Here is a 19,183-nt window from a genome sequence, read left to right on the forward strand (position 1 = left end):
GAGCCTAGACTCACCTAGAAAGAGAGCCTCAACAAGGAATTAAATTATTTACACCGAATCAGCTCTGGGCACATCTGTAGGGGGTTGTCTTAAGTTTATTAGTGTGGGAAGCCCCCGCTCACTGTGGGCACCACCATTCTCTACGCAGGTGGTCCTGAATTACATACGAGTGGAGGAACTAAGATGGCCATATATATAGGAAAGCAAGTGAGCACACATGTATTCATTTCTCTCTTGTGGTGCCTGCCTGTGAGTGTGACATGACCAGCGTCGGCAAGCTCCCATCTCTGTGGCTTCCCCACAGTGATGGGCTACAACCTGGATTGTGAGCTAAAATAAGCCCCGAGGGAACACAGCAACAGAAGTAAAACTGAGACAGATGAAGAAATAAACTCCAGAGGTTGAGGGTCAGGGTCATACCTAGCAGCAAGTGGAAAAATCAGGGTCAGAACCTGAGAAAGTTTGCAACCTCACATTAGTCTGCCTCAAAGCCTGCTATGTGTCTTTGTTTACTCATTTCATGAAACCTTGTAGTATTCAAGAGGGGAGAAACGGGCAAAGCAGAGACCCCCATCTGTCTTGCCTGGACTTCAACGCTGTGCCTGACGCATTGTAGTAGGAGGAGTGGTGGTGATGCCTCTGCTGCTGCTGCTGCTGCTCCTGCTGCTGCTGCTGCTGGTAGTGGTAGGTGTTTCAAAGCCTTTGATGCAGAGAGCCAGAACACCAACTATTCATAGTGGCCATTACCCCCCAAGGGCCTCCTGCCGGTTCTGATGAGGATTTGGGTTGAGAAGTGGAAGCTGTTTACATATATAGATTTTATTAATTAGGCATTGGGACAATTGGCTTTCAAAAGCTAGCTTGTTATACTCACAGATTCCATGAAGGAGGACATTCTGAGCCACAGGGACAATGCAAGAAGGCACAAGGGTTGATCAGGGGACGGGAAGCCAGGGGAGCAAGCATTTAAGTGTGGGTTTCACAGGAAGGAACAGGGAAGAAAGGAAATAGACTCAGGATTGACCAGCAAAACAATCTTGGCAGGCATAGAAGGACAGGGACGGTCCCTGGGTGTCTGGTACCTCACTCTGTGACTGGCAGTGGACCCGGTGTCAGAGCACAAAAGATGAGGCCACAGGGACTCTGCATATAAAAGGCCCATTCATTGGTAGCTCTGGGTAGACCATCTCAAGGGTTAGCTGGGCTCCAAACTGACAAAGCATCATAATAGAAAGACATGCTTAACTCAAACAGAAACCTTAGAGCCCAGGCAGTGAACTGAACCCAGGGATACAGAAGGGCTAAAACAACAAATCTTGAAGGATTGGGACATGTGTTGTCTTTGTGTCCAGGCGACACAATTGAATTTAGCACTGAGCACAAGAGCTTAGTGCATATATGTTAACTGAATCCAGCTCCCCCAACCTTTGGAGACACTGCCCATGCAGCTACCCTTTCCTTTCCCTTCTGGAGTTCACACCTTGTACTCGGGAAGCTGTTGGGTTGAGCTGGGGATGGAGAGCAGGTGGGTTGGCCTCCCTGTAGATGAGGGGCCTGGCCAACCCTCAGCAGTCAGAGAGCAAAGCCAACAACAGGCCTTGAAGTACTCACTGCTTCTAACAACTCCTAAGTCTAAGACACTGGGAGGGAGGGGACCTCCAGGCAGCTAGCTCCAGGTGTTGGCTCATTTAGGAGACAGTATTGATTTTCAAATTATGATGCATAGCTCACAAGACACCAGAGGGAGGGGTTGGAGAAGTCAGCCACTGATTCTGGGAATTTATTTTGAGACACATTAATTTGCTTCTTGCCTTCAAGGTCAAATCAAGCCATCTCCATGTATCACCATCAGCAGCAAGCCAGCTGGCTAGAAGGCAGCTGGGAGGGTGGAGGTACTGTGTGGTTCAGATGTCCTAGAAGCTGGGATAGGGAAGAAGGAAGGAATGGGCTCTAGGCATCCCTTGTCCCAACATCATCCAAGTGATCCAAGTGAAGGGTCAGTGTGATGACTCATACTGATGGTCAACTTGACAGGGCCGAGAGTTGCCTAGCAGGCAAACCTCTGACCCCGTGCCTGAGCACCTAACCTAGTGTAGTAGGCTTTACTGTGTTAGGTAGGGCTCTGTGTAAGTGACAGGCTCTGGCCAGCATGAAAGGCTCAGCTGAGATCCTAAAGAATTAACTGAAGAATGGGATCGGGGAGTCATTCTTGAAGGAGACAGAGATGTCTGTGATCAAGGTCCTGGTAGCCTAAAGGGAAAGTCTGTATTGAAGAAGGAAGAGAAGCAGGGTGGAGGAGGAAAGTGGGGAATCAGCTTATGGGGGAGAAGGGTGTGTGTGTGTGCAGGTGGGAGGTATAGATAGAAAGATGATGGATGGATAGGTGGGTGGATGGGTGGATGGATGGGTGGATGGGTGGATGGATGGGTGGGTGGATGGGTGGATGGATGGATGGATGGATGGATAGATGGATGGATGGATGGATGGGTGGATGGATGGGTGGATGGATGGGTGGATGGTTGGGTGGATGGATGGATGGATGGATGGGTGGGTGGATGGATGGATGGGTGGATGGGTGGGTGGGTGGGTGGGTGGATGGGTGGATGGATGGGTGGATGGGTGGGTGGGTGGATGGGTGGATGGATGGGTGGGTGGATGGGTGGATGGATGGATGGGTGGGTGGATGGGTGGGTGGGTGGATGGGTGGATGGATGGGTAGGTGGATGGATGGATGGATGGATGGGTGGGTGGATGGATGGATGGGTGGGTGGATGGGTGGGTGGGTGGATGGGTGGGTAGGTGGATGGATGGATGGATGGATATAAGAGGCATTTGGCAATCTTGTGAGAACACGGGAGTTGGACAGCAGCAGCATGCATTTCTCTTCCGCTCATGAGTTTTCTTCTCCTTCGGGCACTTCACACGGCTCCCTGTTTTTTCAGGTCTTAAAACTGTGCCTCATCACCAACCCTGACGTGACCAACTCCTCTGGTCAGCCACACAAAGCCCCATCTTGCAACGCTGCCTCTCCTTTCCAAGCAATGGACAAACTTGCTTAACTACAACTTCGATTTTGCTTTGCTGGGAGAACGGAGAATGTAAGTGTAATGGCTGAGGGTGAAGGTCCAGGCCACCTGAGGCTATTGCTTACCAGGTGTGTGATTTGGACGACACATTTCAATCTTTCTAAGCCTCAGTTTCCCCATCTGTAGTGGAGGAGAAAAGACCTGGACCTGACTCATAGGATCCTAGTGTGATTAAACATATGAAATCAGTTAGCCCAGATGGGGTGTGTAACGTCTGGTAAGGATTCAGCCACTAGCCTAGCTTGATTTCTGTTACTATAGTAATACACCAATCAAACTTAACTGAGGGGGGGGGGTGAGAAGGAGGAGATGCTTGGACCACACCCTTCAACTGTGAGCCAAAGCAAACCTTTTCTTCCTTAAGTCACTTTTGTCAGGAGAATTTATCACAGCAACCAGAAAAGCAACTCTGACATCATCCCATTCTCTTGGGCCAGAAATTGGTGTCTGGACGGACATACAACCCAGTTTTAGGCCAAGGACATCAAAGGAGGTGTTTGCTGGGCTTCTGGGAAATGAGAGGCCACACAGGAAAGTCTTTCACCCTTGGCCGTCTCCTCCCCCAAACTGTCACAGGAGGATGAGATACTTGTAGTAGGTCCAGCCTTATTGCAACCATGAGGACAGACTGTAGCTGTGTAGAGTCTTCACAGTGGACAGAGTCTGAATACGGGAACTCGAACTGAAGGGCCAGCTCTGCAAACTCCCACCTAAACTTCCTGTAGAGCTGGCTGAGAGTATTTATGCCGTCTACCCCATTCTTCATGCAGGAGCCACAACTTGAAGTCCTATACTCCTGATAGCATGTATCGTCACGATAGAGCATTTAGTTTCTCATAAAATGAAGTACAATATGCTACGAACATCAGCTCCTTTATTGGCATTATTATTATTTACTATTGTTTTCCCCCTAAACAACAGCACAATTCACACAACAAAGACACACACACCCCAGCCCCCCCACCCCACCACATACATGGTACCACTAGCCTGCGTGCCAGGCTGTCTGGCCTTTGCTTGGTTCCTGGTAGAGCTGCTTGGAGACAGCTCTCGGTAAAAATCTGACTCAGACACAGGGGACACAATAAAGGGAAACCTTAGTCAGAGAATCAACTGAGGGGTCCCCAGAGTCCTTGACGGGGACAGTTTGAGAGCCACGGGTTCATGCCGTATATACCTGGGTAAGTGGGAAAAGGCACTGTTTTGTGTGGCTGATAAATCCCATATGGGGCTATTAGACCTACCTATGAATTCTCTTAGACAAAGAGTTTAGAAACACACTGGTGTGAGCCAGGAAGCCCCATCAACCAAGCCACACATCAGGAAGGCCCAGAGCAGGGATTTAGATGGTAGGGCAGTCCCCAGAGAAAAGCAACCCTTGCATTAGCTGCAAGGCAACGATGCAACATGAAGTATTCAGTCCCCCTCCGCTTGTTTTGCAACTATAGGCCATTTGGCGTCTTCAATCAGGCAAGATGAGGGGACATCCTCCCAATAGTTTGACCTAATGCAACCAAGCAAGGCTCGCCCAATGTGTCACCCTGTGGAGAAATCTGTTACTACTACGTTATCCAGGGACTCTGTGGTCATTCTCGTCTCCCTCCCATCCCCCAACATCTGAGTTCTGCTAAAGTAGTGTATGTACCCTCCAAACCAGAGACTCCCTGGGACTGGGGACAGGTACAAGGAAGGACCGAAGCCCAGGTCTTAGGAACAGGTGACTTCCGGGTTGTCTTGAGGAAGCTCGTGGTTGAAGCTGCTCTCTCCAAAGGTTGAGTAAGGAGGGACTTGGGGAGCTTCGATGATGAGCAGACCCTCCGGGGAAAGTGAAGCAAATACTGTCACTGGATCCACTTCTGCGGGAAGCCTAGGAGAGCAAAGCACAAGATCTTACCCATTTGTTGTTTTCCATGTAGCTGAAACAGTTGCATTTGTTGGAAAGAAAGTATTCTTTTGCATGTATGCCTGTGTGTGTTTGTACACGCACGCGTTTGCAGTGGTGTGTGCATCGGAGTACACAGGCACGTTGTGTGTGTGTGACGGCCAGGGCTTCTCCTATTGCTCGCCGTCTTATTGTTTGGGGTTCATCGATTTGATGAGGCTAACCAGCCTCCGAGCTCCTGGGATTCACCTGTCCCCATTTTTCCACCTCTGCTTACAGGCATGCGCTATCACGCTGGGCTTTTATAAGGCTGTCCGGATCTGAACTCAAGTCCCATGTTGTCATCTTTTAGAAGAGTGAATGACATGGGCTCAAGCCTGTTTCTCAGACTCGGGGTGAGTCAGACAGGCTCGATGACTCAGCGTCAAAGATGAGACTTCTGTTCTCAAATCTGATTCTACTTCTCACAAGATTTGGGAGGTGGAAGGGGACAGGGTCTCACACAGGCCAGGCTGGCCTTATGACCTTGAACTCCCGGGCCTCCTCAGGGCTGTGACTGTAGGCACCCATCACCAAGCCCAGTTCTAAGGATGAAAACATTTTTTTTCTTTGTTATTTGGAGCGAGTGGGGCTACACAGTATATGATTTCTTCACAAACTTGAAAGCAAACCATGGTGGTGCGTTAATGGTCTCACTGGGATGCGTAAAAGCCCTCCCCCAACACTTTCAATGTTCCAGGTGTCATATCTATCTGTCTTTCACATTCAGTTGCTAAGAATCCTGCCAAGAAGGTTCCACTACTGCACCCCCCACCCCTGGCCCATTTACAGACAAGGATATTGAGACTCAGAGATGAGAGAGCGTTTGCCTATGGCTGCACAGTTCCCACCAGCAGATGGATGCAACTGAAACTCCAACCAGCATGTTCTCATGTCCTCTCTGCACCATCCATGGGAGGAAGAGCAGAGGAGCCAGGACCTTAGGGACCAGAGACCTTTCCACAGGCCAGACTAGCTCTGCCTATTGCACAGGCAGGGAGTGGCGATCAGGACTCTCCCCCGGGGGCCCTGGGAGTCATTTCCTGTCATCAGAAGCCGGAGGCCCTGTGAGCCACATCCACCCAGAGCCACCATGCCAAATCGGAACTCTGAAGATTAACACAGGTGCTGTAGAAGGGCTTGGACAGTCGCCAAGCCAGGCTTAAAGAAGCAAGAAGACAAAGCCTTGCTGTGGGTCCCCACCCCATCCCATGGCTCCTCCCACTGCTGGCGAGGGGCCAATTCTGTTTAACCATTTGCTGTGTGCCAGCCTGTGAGCACCTGCGGTACAACCATGGCGTGGGACCTGTGTTCAAATTCTGAAGCTTTCCACTGTCGGAATGGGAGCTGATGACTGGCTTCTCAGACCCTGTTTCCGTGTAGGGAAAGGGGCGTGAAAAGAGTATCCAGCAGCTGGGTCACGGTGTGATGATACCCTGCAGTCACCGGCCCTTCATAATGGCATCCTGACAGTTGTAAACACTTAAAGGCAAGTTGCACAGACATCAGAGCCCAAAGACCTTCCTGTTGGCCCAGAAGGACGACCTTGTACTTGGAGAAACTGAGGCCTAGAGGTGTGAGTAGACTTGATTAAGGTCTCTCGCCAGAGTGCTGAATTCCCAAGTCAGTGGGGAAAGGTTAAGGAGATTCCCTCGGGCCCTCATTTGCATCTGAATGACTCCCCGGTGAGTGTTAACTACCCCAGACAGCCCTAGGGCCAGGAGGTCCTAACTGCTTTTCCCTTCCCATTAAGAGCTGCCTTAACATTTGGGCCCCAGGGCAAGTGAAGTGGCCTTACCTGGTTAGGGGGCCCAGAGTTAGCCTCCTGGGGTTTGTTTCCCTCACAGGGGTCTCTCTCAGGGGCAAGAATTTGACTTTTTATTAAAAGTGAGCCCATCTCAGAGGGAGAAGAAGCCCTCAGCTGGTGATGGCGCAGAAATGGGAGTTTGTAAGGCTGGGAAGAGCGAGGGCAGTGTGTGAAAGCTGTGATCTGAGCTCCCCTTACCCAGCAGGAAGGTCTGGGGCTTCAGAGGTAGAGTTACCTGGGTTCAAATCCCATGGTACCTCTTTTCAATTTTTCTGGCTAATCAGATTGTATGGTGTGTGTGCGTGTGTGTATGGTGTGTGTGTGTGTGTGTTCATGTGGGTAGGATCATATGTGTGCACAAGCATGTGCAGATCAGGAGTCAACCCTGGGCATTGTTCCTGAGTAATTGCCCAGCTTGTTTATTATTATTGTTACGATGACGATGATTATTTGTTATTTTATTATTATTATTATTATTATTATTATTATTATTATTATTATTATTATTAGAGACCAGATCTATTATGGGGATTGGGACTCCCTGATTAGTCTAGGCTGTCTACTCAGAGAATCCCAGGGTTCTTCTGGCCTCTGCCTCCCCAACCCTGGGATTACAAGCTCAGGCCACCACACTGGGGCTTCTTCAAGGGCTCTAGAGCTGGAGAGCAGGACTTCCTGTGTGGCAAATACTATTCAGGCTGAACTAGCTTCCCAGCCCCCAGTTCCCTATCATCTCCGATCCCTGACAGCCACATTCCTCTCTCTTCCTTGAAGAACTTGGTTATTTTAGGGTCCACACAAAAGTGTCAACTCCCCTGTATCTTGTCTGCGTCTTGAGCCCATTTTTTCTCCTTTCTTCTTAAAGGCTTTCTGATAATCCAGGTCTATTCTTTACCAGAACTTAACTCCATCATCACCCGCCCCTCCCAACTTCAGTATCATCGTCGACAAGGAGAGTTTAATAACCTTAATGGGATTCTTTTAATGGTTAAATAGGATTAAGCCTGTAGACCTCATAATATGACCATGGCATATCACAGATGTCAACATAGGCCTGACCAGATATGGAAGGCTGTGAGATGGGGGAACAGAGAATGCTTTGAAGAACATCCTCCCTGCTGACTTCCTGCATCCTGTTTCCTGATTCTCCTCCAAGCTGGGGGTAGAAAAGAGCCTGCTTCCAACCTGCTAAGCACCTCCAAAGCCTTTTTTTCACCCAACCCAAACAGGCTTCGGGATGCACTTCCAAGCCCAAGGTGTTTGCTCTAGCACTCTGCAGAGGTGGCATCCTCCAAGGACCCCAGCTTTGGCTGAAGCAAATTTTCTGTCCTCTAAAGATTGGGGCTTTTCCTGGGAAAGGCAACCAGGTTCCCTGACGCTGACCCCAGGCCATCCCAGTCTCCAGCCTGATGCCTTGATGTCTCCCATCCTCCAGAGCCATTCTTGTGTGACTCTAACCTGGGAGCGCCTTACTAATATCAGCTTCCTTGGACTTCAGAGAGGGAGGTGGCAGAGTGGATGAAGTGAGGGCGGGGAGAGCCTGATGTAGGCAGCACCGTCTCATGGACTGGGGAGGATCTGGAGTAAGAAGGGGGACGGCAGAGCGCCTCCAGAATGCGGGCATCAAAAAGCTAATACACGCAGACAGTTTCTGTGTCAGCGACTCACCCCTCCTCAGCGGCTACCGAGTAGCTACAGTGTCTTCAGCAACTTGAGGCTTTTCTGTCTAGCCACACTGACCTCCTAGAGCTGCTTCCTGCGTGGCCTCTGAGGTGGGGAGGAATCCACAGGAAGCTGGCGTGTGTTGTTTGAGATGGGGGTCTCACTGTGTAGCCCTGAATAGCCTGGGTGGGCCCTTAACTTGTGACGATATTCCTGTCTCAGCCGTCAGAGCTCTGGGTTAATAAGTGTGAACCACCACGCCCAGTTTAGGACAGTGTGTGTGTGTGGGGGGGGCATGCACCTGGCACGTGGAGGTCAGAGCAGGACACCGGTGTCTTTTCTATCACTCTCTCTCTGCCTTGTCCCTCGAGGCAGGGTCTCTCACCATTTCAGCTGGGCTGGCAGGCCAGTGACCACCCAGGATCTACCCTCCTCTACCCCACCATGCCAGGGTTACAAGCGTGTACAGCCATGGTCAGCTCTGTACATGGGTACTGCAGATTCAAACCCGTGTCCTGTCCTCGAGCTTACAGAGCAGAAGCTCTTACCCCACGCACCACTCCCCACACCCTGCATGGTTTTAAAGACCCACCATGTTCCCTGCTGGCTTTTTTCTAGGCTCTTCTCTGGTTTGTGATTCTGTGCTGAGCCAGGGTGTGAGCCTCCGAAAGGAGGGACATCAGTGCCCTCCCTCCCTCCCTCCTCTCTCAGTTCTGTTTGATCTAGAGACTGAGCTGGGGAGGGGTGAAGGTCACAGATTCTGGCAAACCAGTGAGTATAAGAAGACACTGGTTGGTATTTGCCTTATCGGGAGGTTTCCATGGGTTTCCGAGAACCTTGTATGTGTGTGGGGGGGAGGGGGAGATGCTGGGGCTAGGGTCAGGAAAGTGCACATGCGTTCTGAGATCCTGAGGCTGAAAAATCTCAGAATTCAGCTGGTGCAGTCTCTCTGCTACAGGATGTCTTTGCCAGGGCTAGTGTGGATGGAGCTCACACACCATCACGGGAATCTAGGCAACGAACTGCCTGTTCGAGGCCCCCTAACCATCTGTTATTGCCTTCAAGGATACTGGAGCAGTATCCCTTTATCAGAGGAGGATACAGACCTGTTTGGGGTCAGTGAAAAATCCTTACTATAGACCTTAGCCTTGCCCTTTAATCTACTGGAGATTTACTTCCTCCAGAATATACGGAGGGCTTGCAATGCATCTTCTTCACTATGGAGGCCAAGTTGGCGATGGCTGTGAAAGACCTCAGAGGCAAAAATACACCAGTGAGTGATGTTGATTGGAGAAAAGGTTTGTGACAGGCACCAGAGCCTCTAATACAGCCAGCATCCTCCACTGAGCCTTCTCACCCTACGGAGACTGCCAGTTAGGGGATGTGGCCATGCTTCATCGGCTCAGCTCGGTTGCCTGCTTACTGCTCTCATAAGACCAACGCTAACAAGAATCCCTCCCTTAAGTCAAACTTGTCCTTCCCCTAGAGAGGTGTCTCAGCCTCCAAACCTCCACAGTGGGCCAGAGTGACACCAGGAAACCAGACGACAGTTTGAGTCAACATTTTCAGGCACAGAGATAGTATCTTAGCTGTAGTGGAAGGTAGCTTATTAGAGGGGCTTATTAGAGGGGCCATGGAGACTGCTGGCTGGGCACATGAGGGTATGAGTTCAAATTCCCAGCACCCATGATAAAACCAAGAGTGGCAATGTATGCTTGTGACCCCAGTACTGTGGGAGAGAGAGGCAGGGGGATTAGTGTGGGCTTTCTGGCTACCAGCCCAGCTCTAGGTTCAGTGAGAGACCCTGTCTCATGGGGAAAGGGTACTGGACATCTGCCTCCAGCCTCTATTGTGAGTACAAGAGTCCATATACCCTACAGCACTCATACATGTGCATGCACTACACATGCCTACATGCACATGGGACACACACACACACACACACACACACACACACACATACACAGGACCTTATTAGAGCAACCACAAGGAGCCCAGAGGTAAGTGGGTCTTTGGCGGTGATTGGTACCCTCCTGTCTGCCTCCTGGGTGGGTGAGCATTCCAGCGCTCAGGGTAAGATGGATGAATCAATTTTGCATCTCTGTTCTCTGCTGGGGTCAATGCTCTCCTCACAGGGTACTGAGCCGATGAGATCATAATCTACCCCCCTCATTTGAGGGCCCCTGTTCCAGGTTTATTATGACAGCCTCTCCCCTTGAGGTATGAGAGTTCAATTCCTTGCCTGGGTGTATCTCCCAAGAAATCAGGGCCCCAGAGTTGAGTCCCACCCTCAGTCCCTGCAAGGGTACTCACTGAATTTTCTTGGTGAAGTTCTTGGAGACAATTCCACCTTCTTGCTGCTTTTCTTCGTGTTTGCCTGGAAGACAGAAGCATTGCCATGCGTTAGAATCTGTGTCTGTCCCTTGGGTCTCATTCAGGATTTGGGCTTGAATTCAGATTCTGAATTCTTGCCTTCTTTGGTAGCTTAGGAGTGGTGTGGAGTTCAGGCTTTGCTTGGCATGCAGACTCAAGCCCACCCTCCCAGGCTGGTGGGAGATAAGCTAATATGATGGGCAGGAGAGAGGACATTGACGATGTTTTGTTGACAACCGTTAAATTGGGACTCCGGTTCCCTAGCTTCCAGACTTCTACCTCCTAGCTGACCAGAAGGTCCCAGGAGCTACCATTGCTGATGGATCAGTAAGGGAAAGGAGAGACAAAGCCGCCCAGCACAGAACCCTTCCCTGGCTCTACAGATCATGCTCTTTCTCCCGTTGTAACTGATGTACTAACTAAGGTCTCAGAGTGGGTTCAAGGTCACCCAGAAGGTTCATGGCTGCTCTGGCCTTTACTCATGGGGTCAGTGCAAAATGCTCTGGCCTCCTGCCCCTCTGCCCTTGGATTTGTATGGAGCCTTCTACACCAGCCTGGAATTAATGCTTCCCACCTCTCCTAAGGGGCCTCTCTTCAGAGAGCCAATTCTACCAGCCACGCCCCTTAGGGGCTCCTTCTCCCAATTATGGAGATGAAGATGAAATTACAAGAAGGGCTTCAGACCAAGCTGGCTTTTATGCTGCAATTCACACAGCAACTCCTGATCCTCTCAACTCTCCTCATTCTTTGGCTTCTTTGAAAGTAGGTGTCTTCAATTTCTCTTTAAACAAACAGGATTAGTGCTTGGCTGGGCCCACCTGTCAGCACCTGTCCTTTGCACACTCCACTCCTTTTTGAGGTCGCATTCCAGAGCCCAGGCTCCACATTCACACTGAGGAGGCCTTCCGGGCAAGCTTCAGAAGACACACTATAAATACCCAGGGGGATTGCAGCATCTTGTGGAGGTCCAAATTGTCTTAAACTCATCATTTACAGGTGATTGCATTAGTAATACTTTGTACCATTAATCATTCCTTTAATAACCTTTTCTGATTACAAGATAATGCATATGTATGTCAGAAAGTGTAGGAAATAAATTTACAGGAAAAAAAAAAAAACCACAATTACCCATAGTCCCATCTCTCCACCCCCACAGCAGTCATGAATAAAGTGTTTACATCTCCAGACATAGAAAATGCTTCTTAAAAACTTATGGATTTTCTAGAATACAGCCATGCATCACACATCGTACCAAAGGGATCATTCTATACGCCGCCTGGAAATCAGTTCTCCTCTGGCTGAGAATTTATGATTACTTGTCCATTTTCCCCAAATACTCTTCAACAGCATGATTTTGTGTGGGGTGGGGGAGGATTGGGGGACACAGAGCAATGTTGAATATCTTTCTCAATTGCTTACCCACCTTACTATGTTATTGCCTTTTAAATTAACTTATTAATTTTGTGTGCTTGGTATGGATCGTGTGCCTTGGAAATCGGAGAACAGCTTACAGGAACCGGACTTAGATAGTCAGGCTTGGGAACAGGTGCCTTTTACCTGCTGCACCATCATCATCTTGTGGGGGCCTCCACCTTCGATTTTGAGACAGGGTGTCTCACGGAACCCGGAGCTCACCCAATGGCTTATGCTGGCTGGCCAGAACGTACCTGGACCACTCCTGCCTCTACCTCCCCGGTGCTCAGGCTGCTGTGGCCAGCTTTTATGTAGTGTTGAGGACTAGAACTGAGGATCTCCTGGTTTTTAATGGCTGCATCATATTCCACTGCAGGCTTCCTTAGCCAGGCTCTTACCTTTCAGCACCGGCGAGCCTCTCTCTGCACTAAAAATCCTTGCAACTTTATCTTCATACCAAACCCAATGATTTCTGGGATTTGAGCCAAGCTTAAGACCTAAGGCCTAACCTATACTGCTCTATGGTCCTTAGGAAAAACCATACAATTTGTCCTCCTGAGATGGTGAGGAAATACTGACCAGAATCCACTTTGAAGTTGCAGTGTCTGGAGACCAGAACTCTATTCTGTGTATGTGCTGTCAACCGGAAAGACTATTCTGTTCAACTCTGTGACAATCATCTACTCTGCGCCTGTGGCCACAAGAGCACTGTGTTCTCTGGTCCTCTCCCTGAGGCCAGGGCCTCAGAGGAGCCTGCTGCCACTGGGGGCAGGCCAGGACCTCTGACTCAGCTCTTCTGCTCTCCTTCTGCAGGCCTGGGTAAGTGCTGAAGGCAAACGGTGAAGATGGAACACTAACCCCCAGCTCACACAGACAGTACCAACCTGCAGCCTCTGAATTCACTCTGCCACTCTGTCTAACCCTCTGTTTTACATTTGCTTAGTAAATAGCACCAGATAGTCGACGCTATGTAATAAAGTCAAAATTGTGCGAGACGATTTTGCCTAACAGCGGGCCAGTTTCAGGGAGTCGGGGCTTGGCTGTAACATTTGGTAGGTCAGGCATTTCCATCTTGGGATAGAGAAACTGAAATTCAGAGAGGATCCCTAATTCTATGGCCACACCACTCTGAACATGCCTGATCAAGTGATGTGCCTGAAGCTAAAACGTGCCAGAGCAAAGTGTGGCAGAGTCCCCAGAAGCCAGACGCCGATCCCTGCTCAGACGTTTCCTGACAGGGCTCTACCCCTTCTCTGAGTCTCAGTTCATGCTTCTCTAGAATGTCCTGAAAACTGTGTTACTGAAGGCCTGGAAGAAGTGGAATGAGCCACACAGCCCGTGCAAGCTGCACAGGTTACAGGTGAGCCTTATCACTCACTTTGACGTTTAGGGAAATGGGACTCCTCAGAAGTCTAAGGATGCTGCCCATGTTCTGAAAAGGGGTGCGGGTTAGGGGGAGGGAGGGAGGGTCTCTGAGCAGGAAAGCCTCCAAGATTTCCGTAATGAGGGCCTGTGGTGCAGGACCAGTTGGAAGAGGCGGGTCATCCTGGCATTCGTTTGCGTGTTATTGGGCAGCTGATGTTAAACCAGCAGGTCCTCATTTACTAACTTACATCTCATACCATCAGATTGGTTTATTTCTGTACCCAGAAGGAAGACAATGACGACCTCAGCCAATCCTGGAGCAGAAGAGGTTTGCAGCTGTGATGTTTCTCGGGTGCCCTAAAGAACCCTGGCTGCCCTGCTCTGGGATGGAGTGTGTGACATCAAGCAAGGTCCTGCTTTCCTTAACCAGGGCCTGGCCCAGAAGCCCTCAAAGGGATCATTCTTGGCTGGGCAGGGGTAGCGGTGGAAGGTGATTCGTGATGGAAATCATGAACCCACATTTCCCCAAACACTTCCCTGGAACAGGGTATTCCTACATAGATAACACAGGGCTGGCTCTCACATCTGTAGACTGCTCGGACAAGGGAAGGCTCTGAGAAGGCCTTCAATGAGGCAGAGGCTTACTCATGATTCTGGCTTATCCAGTATCATCTACAATTCAGAATAACCTTTCATCCATTCCCTAGACACTCGGAAGCAGGTGACCAGGCAAATCTGACCTAGCCCCCTTCTTTGTGAGGCAGCATTGAGCCGAGTTCAGGGGTTGGGAGTAAGAGGTCTGTCTAAAGAGCTTCACAGTCAGAACTAGAGCCAGCCAGTGAGCCTCCAGGCAGGGCCTGGCTTTAAATAGTATATTCTGCCAGAGAGGAAGCAGGTAGTTGGTTGTGCTGGGTGAGTTAGCCTCTGTAGGCCTCAGTTTCACTATCTGTAAAATGGGCAAGGTTGGTGCTACAAACCTACCCACACTCCTAAAAAGAGCATCGTGAATAACCATCCAGTAAGCCAGCTCAGGAGGACAGCGAGCAAAGGTCTGGCTTGAATTGGTTGTGGGAGAACAGGTTCTTACTACATGATGTAGATAGGACACCCCTTAGAAGCTGCTTTTGCAGGGAGCCCCAGACTTTAGCCCTTAAACCCCTTTCAGGGAAGCTTTTGCAGGCACCCTTGCTGGGTTTGGAGTCTCAATAGCTGGGCCACACCTAGCTGCACAAATACAGGGTTTAGATCTTTGTCTTAGTTCCAGTGTTCCCATTTCACAGACAGAGACAGTAAGGCTCGGTGATCCACCCCCAAGCCTCTGGATCTCTAAGGTTCCTGTCTGAGAGCTCAGCCTGTGGCTGCCACACTCCCCCTGTTAAGGGGTACCTTCAGATGAGGATGAAGAAAAAACTGCAGGGTGTGGGTGGCCTGGAAGCCTCTGCATTAAACAACCGTAATTAAAACTGAACAAGGGTGGGGAGTGATGACCTCAGTTTGCAGGATGCGCTACTAACTCCATTTTACAGATGTTCTGGATTTATCGTCTGCATTTACTGCATCTTGCCACTAGCCTCGTGTAAAGGAAGGACTATAATTCCCATTGCCAGACAGGGAAACTAAGGCTCTAGTCGGTATCCATTTGGCTGCCTCGCAGTTGGGCTGGGACCTCCCCACATGCCCACACCATGGCCACCACCACTGTACCACTGCTTACAAAAACAAACTGTTAATATCCGTGGAGGCTACCACCACCCTTCCTGAGGACCCATGGGGACCTCGGTGTCCAGAAAATGAACAAGACAGATGAAGAAATAATGGCCCGTCTTGTTGGTTAGCGAGCAGCAGAGCTAATGTTGGCTCGCCAGCCAGTGCAGAGCCCACACCCACGTCAGCACGAGCCCCAGTGTGCCTGCTCCACCATACCCACAGTCACAGCCTTTGATGTTTACAATTCTACTCCAGGTGACTTTAGCCTCCACTCTGGCCCCTCCAACACTGCTGGGGCTTGTCCCTGCCCAGCTGGCGTTTGTGGCAGGCTTGCTATTGATCTTCTGGCTTCAGGCCCCGGCCAGGAACAAGCCCTTTTTAATGGCCTGTTAATTGGAAGGGAGGAAGAAGAAAGCTGAGACCCAGCTCACCAGGGGCCAGGCTTCCTGTCTCCTCAGTCTCCCCCCCTCCCCCCACCCCCCCAGCGTATTCTTTCTCCCACAGTGCAATGGGGTAGGGAAAGCCCTGGGCCTAACGCTGTGGCGGCCAGGCCTAAGCTCTGCTCTGGTCCTTTTGCTGACTCACTGTATGACCTGGGACAAGGCCTCCTCAGCTGCAGGATGGGAGTGGATAGATAGTCGTGGGATAAGGGGCAGAGGGGCATTGGTGTTTCAGTGGGTTTTCTCGCTCTGCTCTTGCTGCTTGGGTTATTTTGTGTGTTTCTAATTGAAAGATTTTAATTCAGCTTAGAAACTTGGTTCAAATAGATAAGTAAATAAATAAATGGCTAGATAGATTCCTTCTGTACCTCAATTCCCAAGGCAGCCTGGGTTGGAACCCTTTGCTACCTTGAGCAAATTATGCTAACCTCTCTGGGTCTCCATTTCTTAATTCCAAAAGGGACAGGTGGACAGTTAATACTGCCACCCTCCTCTGGCTGTATTGACACAATACAGGATGCTGGGTTCCTGGGTTCTGGTACTAGGGAGACAGCTCTTCAGCAAGGTTAGCAGCTGTATTGCTGCCATGACCATCCAGCCTCAGTTTCCTGTCTGTTGATAGCATGGCGAGTCCGCATTCAGCCGGGGACCATGCCCTGAGGACCCTAGCTACTGGGTCACACTCAGTCTCTTTCTGTCACCCATTGAGAAGCACTTGTCCCAGATGATAACATTGTGGGCTGCATTCCTGAGACCTGAGGTCACCTGTGCCACGTTGTCCGTCACAGGACCTTCTACTGAAGTTCCCTTTGGAACTACACACACACACACACACACACACACACACACTGGCCTGTCTACCCCTCACTCACCTGACACCTCTACGTATCCATCCTTGGTCTTTACCATCAGCTCTTCAGGCTTGAAGCTGTGCACATTGACACACACTTTCCAGGGCTCTCCGGGGAAGGGTGGGGGGCTCCTGCCCTCTGCAGGCACTCCAAACCTGGCTGTGGCTGTAGGCCCCCGAGGTACCATGCCGGATCTTAGGGTTCCGGGCCACGCAGATGAGAGCCGAGGCAAAGCCCACTCAGGCCAAGGGGCTGTCAAGTCGTCTGGGAAGGGGTCCATGCCAAAGCCATCGTCCAGCAGGCGGGAAGAGAGCGGTGAGTCCCGGAAGGGGTCTCTGCGCAAGCGGCTTGGGTAGGAGCACGGGAAAGGCAACTGCCCATCAGCCATGGTGTCTGCTGAGCTCTGAGGGGGAAATAGAGGCTCAGAGAGACAGAGCCACCTACCCAAGGTCACACAGTAAGGTGATGTGGCTTGAGATGGTTTTCAAAGTTTAGTCCTCCACTTCAGAAAATGCTGATCTCCTGTTAGCCACAAGCCCAACCATCCGCTGCCCGGAAGGGAGCTGAGGTCCTGGCTCACAAACGTGAACCACTGAGCAGGCCCAGCAGGATCCCAGAGGGCATCTGTCTGTCCCACCTCACCAGGCAGGCTATCAGCAAGTCACCCGCCTCCCAGACTTCCCAGGCTCCCAGCCAGGGCCGCTGCTGAGGTCTTGAGCAAAGCCAGGAGCTTAATAAACCTCAGGGACTAGCGCCTAGAAACTTCTCCTGGCTTCTGGTCGAAGAGCCTTCTATTTATTTGCTGCTGGGGGCTGGGGGCGGGTTTTGCAAGCGCCTCCTGTCACAGGAGTATTCGAAGGTGATGAACCAGCCCCTGAGAATCCGCTGTGCTCCGGGAGGGGGTGGGGAGCTGGGTGGGGCCGTGGCGTCCGAGTCCAGCCAGCCTCTCCCGCACTCTCTCCTCCCCGAACTCAGCTCCGCCCCGCCCTCCCTCTGCCTCCAGCAGCGTCCACTCCAGGCACTAGTGTCCCAGAGGGCGGTAAAGCCAGACTAATAATAACCCTCTGCCTGGCTGAGTGTTCAGGTCATACTCTGGAAATACCATCCCCAGAACATGTTCTATCTTGCCTCCCACCCTGGGGACCTACAGTAGAAGAGAGACAATGGCCTTTTGGGTTGAAAAGTAGATAGAATTCCCACTTACAGTATGGCCAAAGGCACCTCGGACTTCGGAGAGTGACTAACAACAACAACACGTCACTATTTTTTTAAATGACACTTGTTAAGTTATGAAAAAAATAAACATTGTCAGGCAGAGCGTCTATTGGGATAGGAAAGTCTTGGGAACAAAAGAAGAAATTGGGCTCTACACCCAACACTGCCAGGAGGCAGAATGGGGGTCGTTGTGTGGAAATGACTGAGGGGGATCCAGACGTCTGAGGAATTCTGGATAAACCGCCCTAACTGGATTCCTCTAAGGATAGGCTGGGGTGGCCAGACCTCACTTGAAAACTAGTGGAGGAAAAGCAATCGATCCAGCATGGGGGTAAAGGGGCGGTCTTATAAGGAACAGTGGGGTTTGTGTTCTCGTTACACCTAGGTGAAGACAATGCAAGCCTGGCCCTCCCTCTGAGGAGGAGTCTGGATGACGTTCGATCAGGGGAAGAGTCTTGCTCAGGGGTAACATTACTCCCAGGCATGCCTGAGCTGCCATTCCCCACCTGCAGAAAGGGCAGGAGAGGAGCCTACTTAGGGATGCGTCATCAGGAATGCATGACCTCACGGGCTTGGTAGGAGGATCTCTGCTCTTCAGCTTTCAACTTTCAACTTATCAGTTGCATAATGCTCGCTCTTAAGCTCTTCATAAACATTAGCCCGCGCAGCCTCCCACACCGCCCATCAGCTAATGGCCCTACTACTGTCCCATTTTAGCCTTGAGTTGGGTTCCTTCCAGTCTTTGCCCTTTTCCTCAACAGGTGTGCAGCTTGGGCTACGTCATTTTCCCTTTGTGGGTGTAGGGGTCCCAAGCTGTGCTTTCTTTGTGGGGTGGGGGTGTTGAGGAATTTGAGTCACGGGTTGAGAAGTCACTTTGCTGAGCAGCTGTTCTGGTATGAGGCAGTTTACTCAAAATAAGAATACAGAACAGAGTGATTCTGGAGCGTCATTCAGTGTCCTGAGCCACTGCAGGCATGGCAGGGAAGGTTCACAGCAGTGTCTTTGTTACCATACCCCATTTTCCAGGGGGGGATAGGTGGAGAGCTGGCCCTGGCACACACATGTGGGATGTCAGGAGCCCTGGTGGGAAAGATGATTGTCTCCAATCTCAGATCTGTACAGAGCGGGTGGACTGGGGCCCCTGCCCTCCACTACTGCTCCAGTGGAGAGAGGGGTCCCCTATCCTGTCATTCATGATGTGTCCCCTTACTACTGGGTGGCCTTGACGCCATGTGTGATGAGATCATGGTGCCAGAAACCTTAAGCTGACGTCATGGCTGGGCACAGGCTGCAGCTGGGAGGGGCTGAGTAAGGAGAGTCACCCTGGATGATGAACAGGGAGA

General features: G+C 50.8%; 1 protein-coding gene across 1 annotated transcript; it reads right to left on the bottom strand.

The window, feature by feature from the left end:
- Positions 1 to 3,942: 3,942 nt before the first annotated feature.
- On the bottom strand, positions 3,943 to 17,499 carry Hspb8 (heat shock protein family B (small) member 8). Its single transcript, XM_051176513.1, has 3 exons — positions 16,647 to 17,499; positions 10,790 to 10,853; positions 3,943 to 4,953 (listed from the first exon to the last, which is right to left on the bottom strand). The coding sequence occupies exons 1-3, from the start codon at positions 17,011 to 17,013 to the stop codon at positions 4,794 to 4,796; spliced, it is 591 nt and encodes a 196-aa protein (XP_051032470.1). The 5' UTR covers positions 17,014 to 17,499; the 3' UTR covers positions 3,943 to 4,793.
- Between the last annotated feature and the right edge of the window lie 1,684 nt (positions 17,500 to 19,183).

This window comes from Phodopus roborovskii, unplaced genomic scaffold, assembly GCF_943737965.1.
Source record: "Phodopus roborovskii unplaced genomic scaffold, PHOROB, whole genome shotgun sequence".
NCBI classification, from domain to species: domain Eukaryota; kingdom Metazoa; phylum Chordata; class Mammalia; order Rodentia; family Cricetidae; genus Phodopus; species Phodopus roborovskii.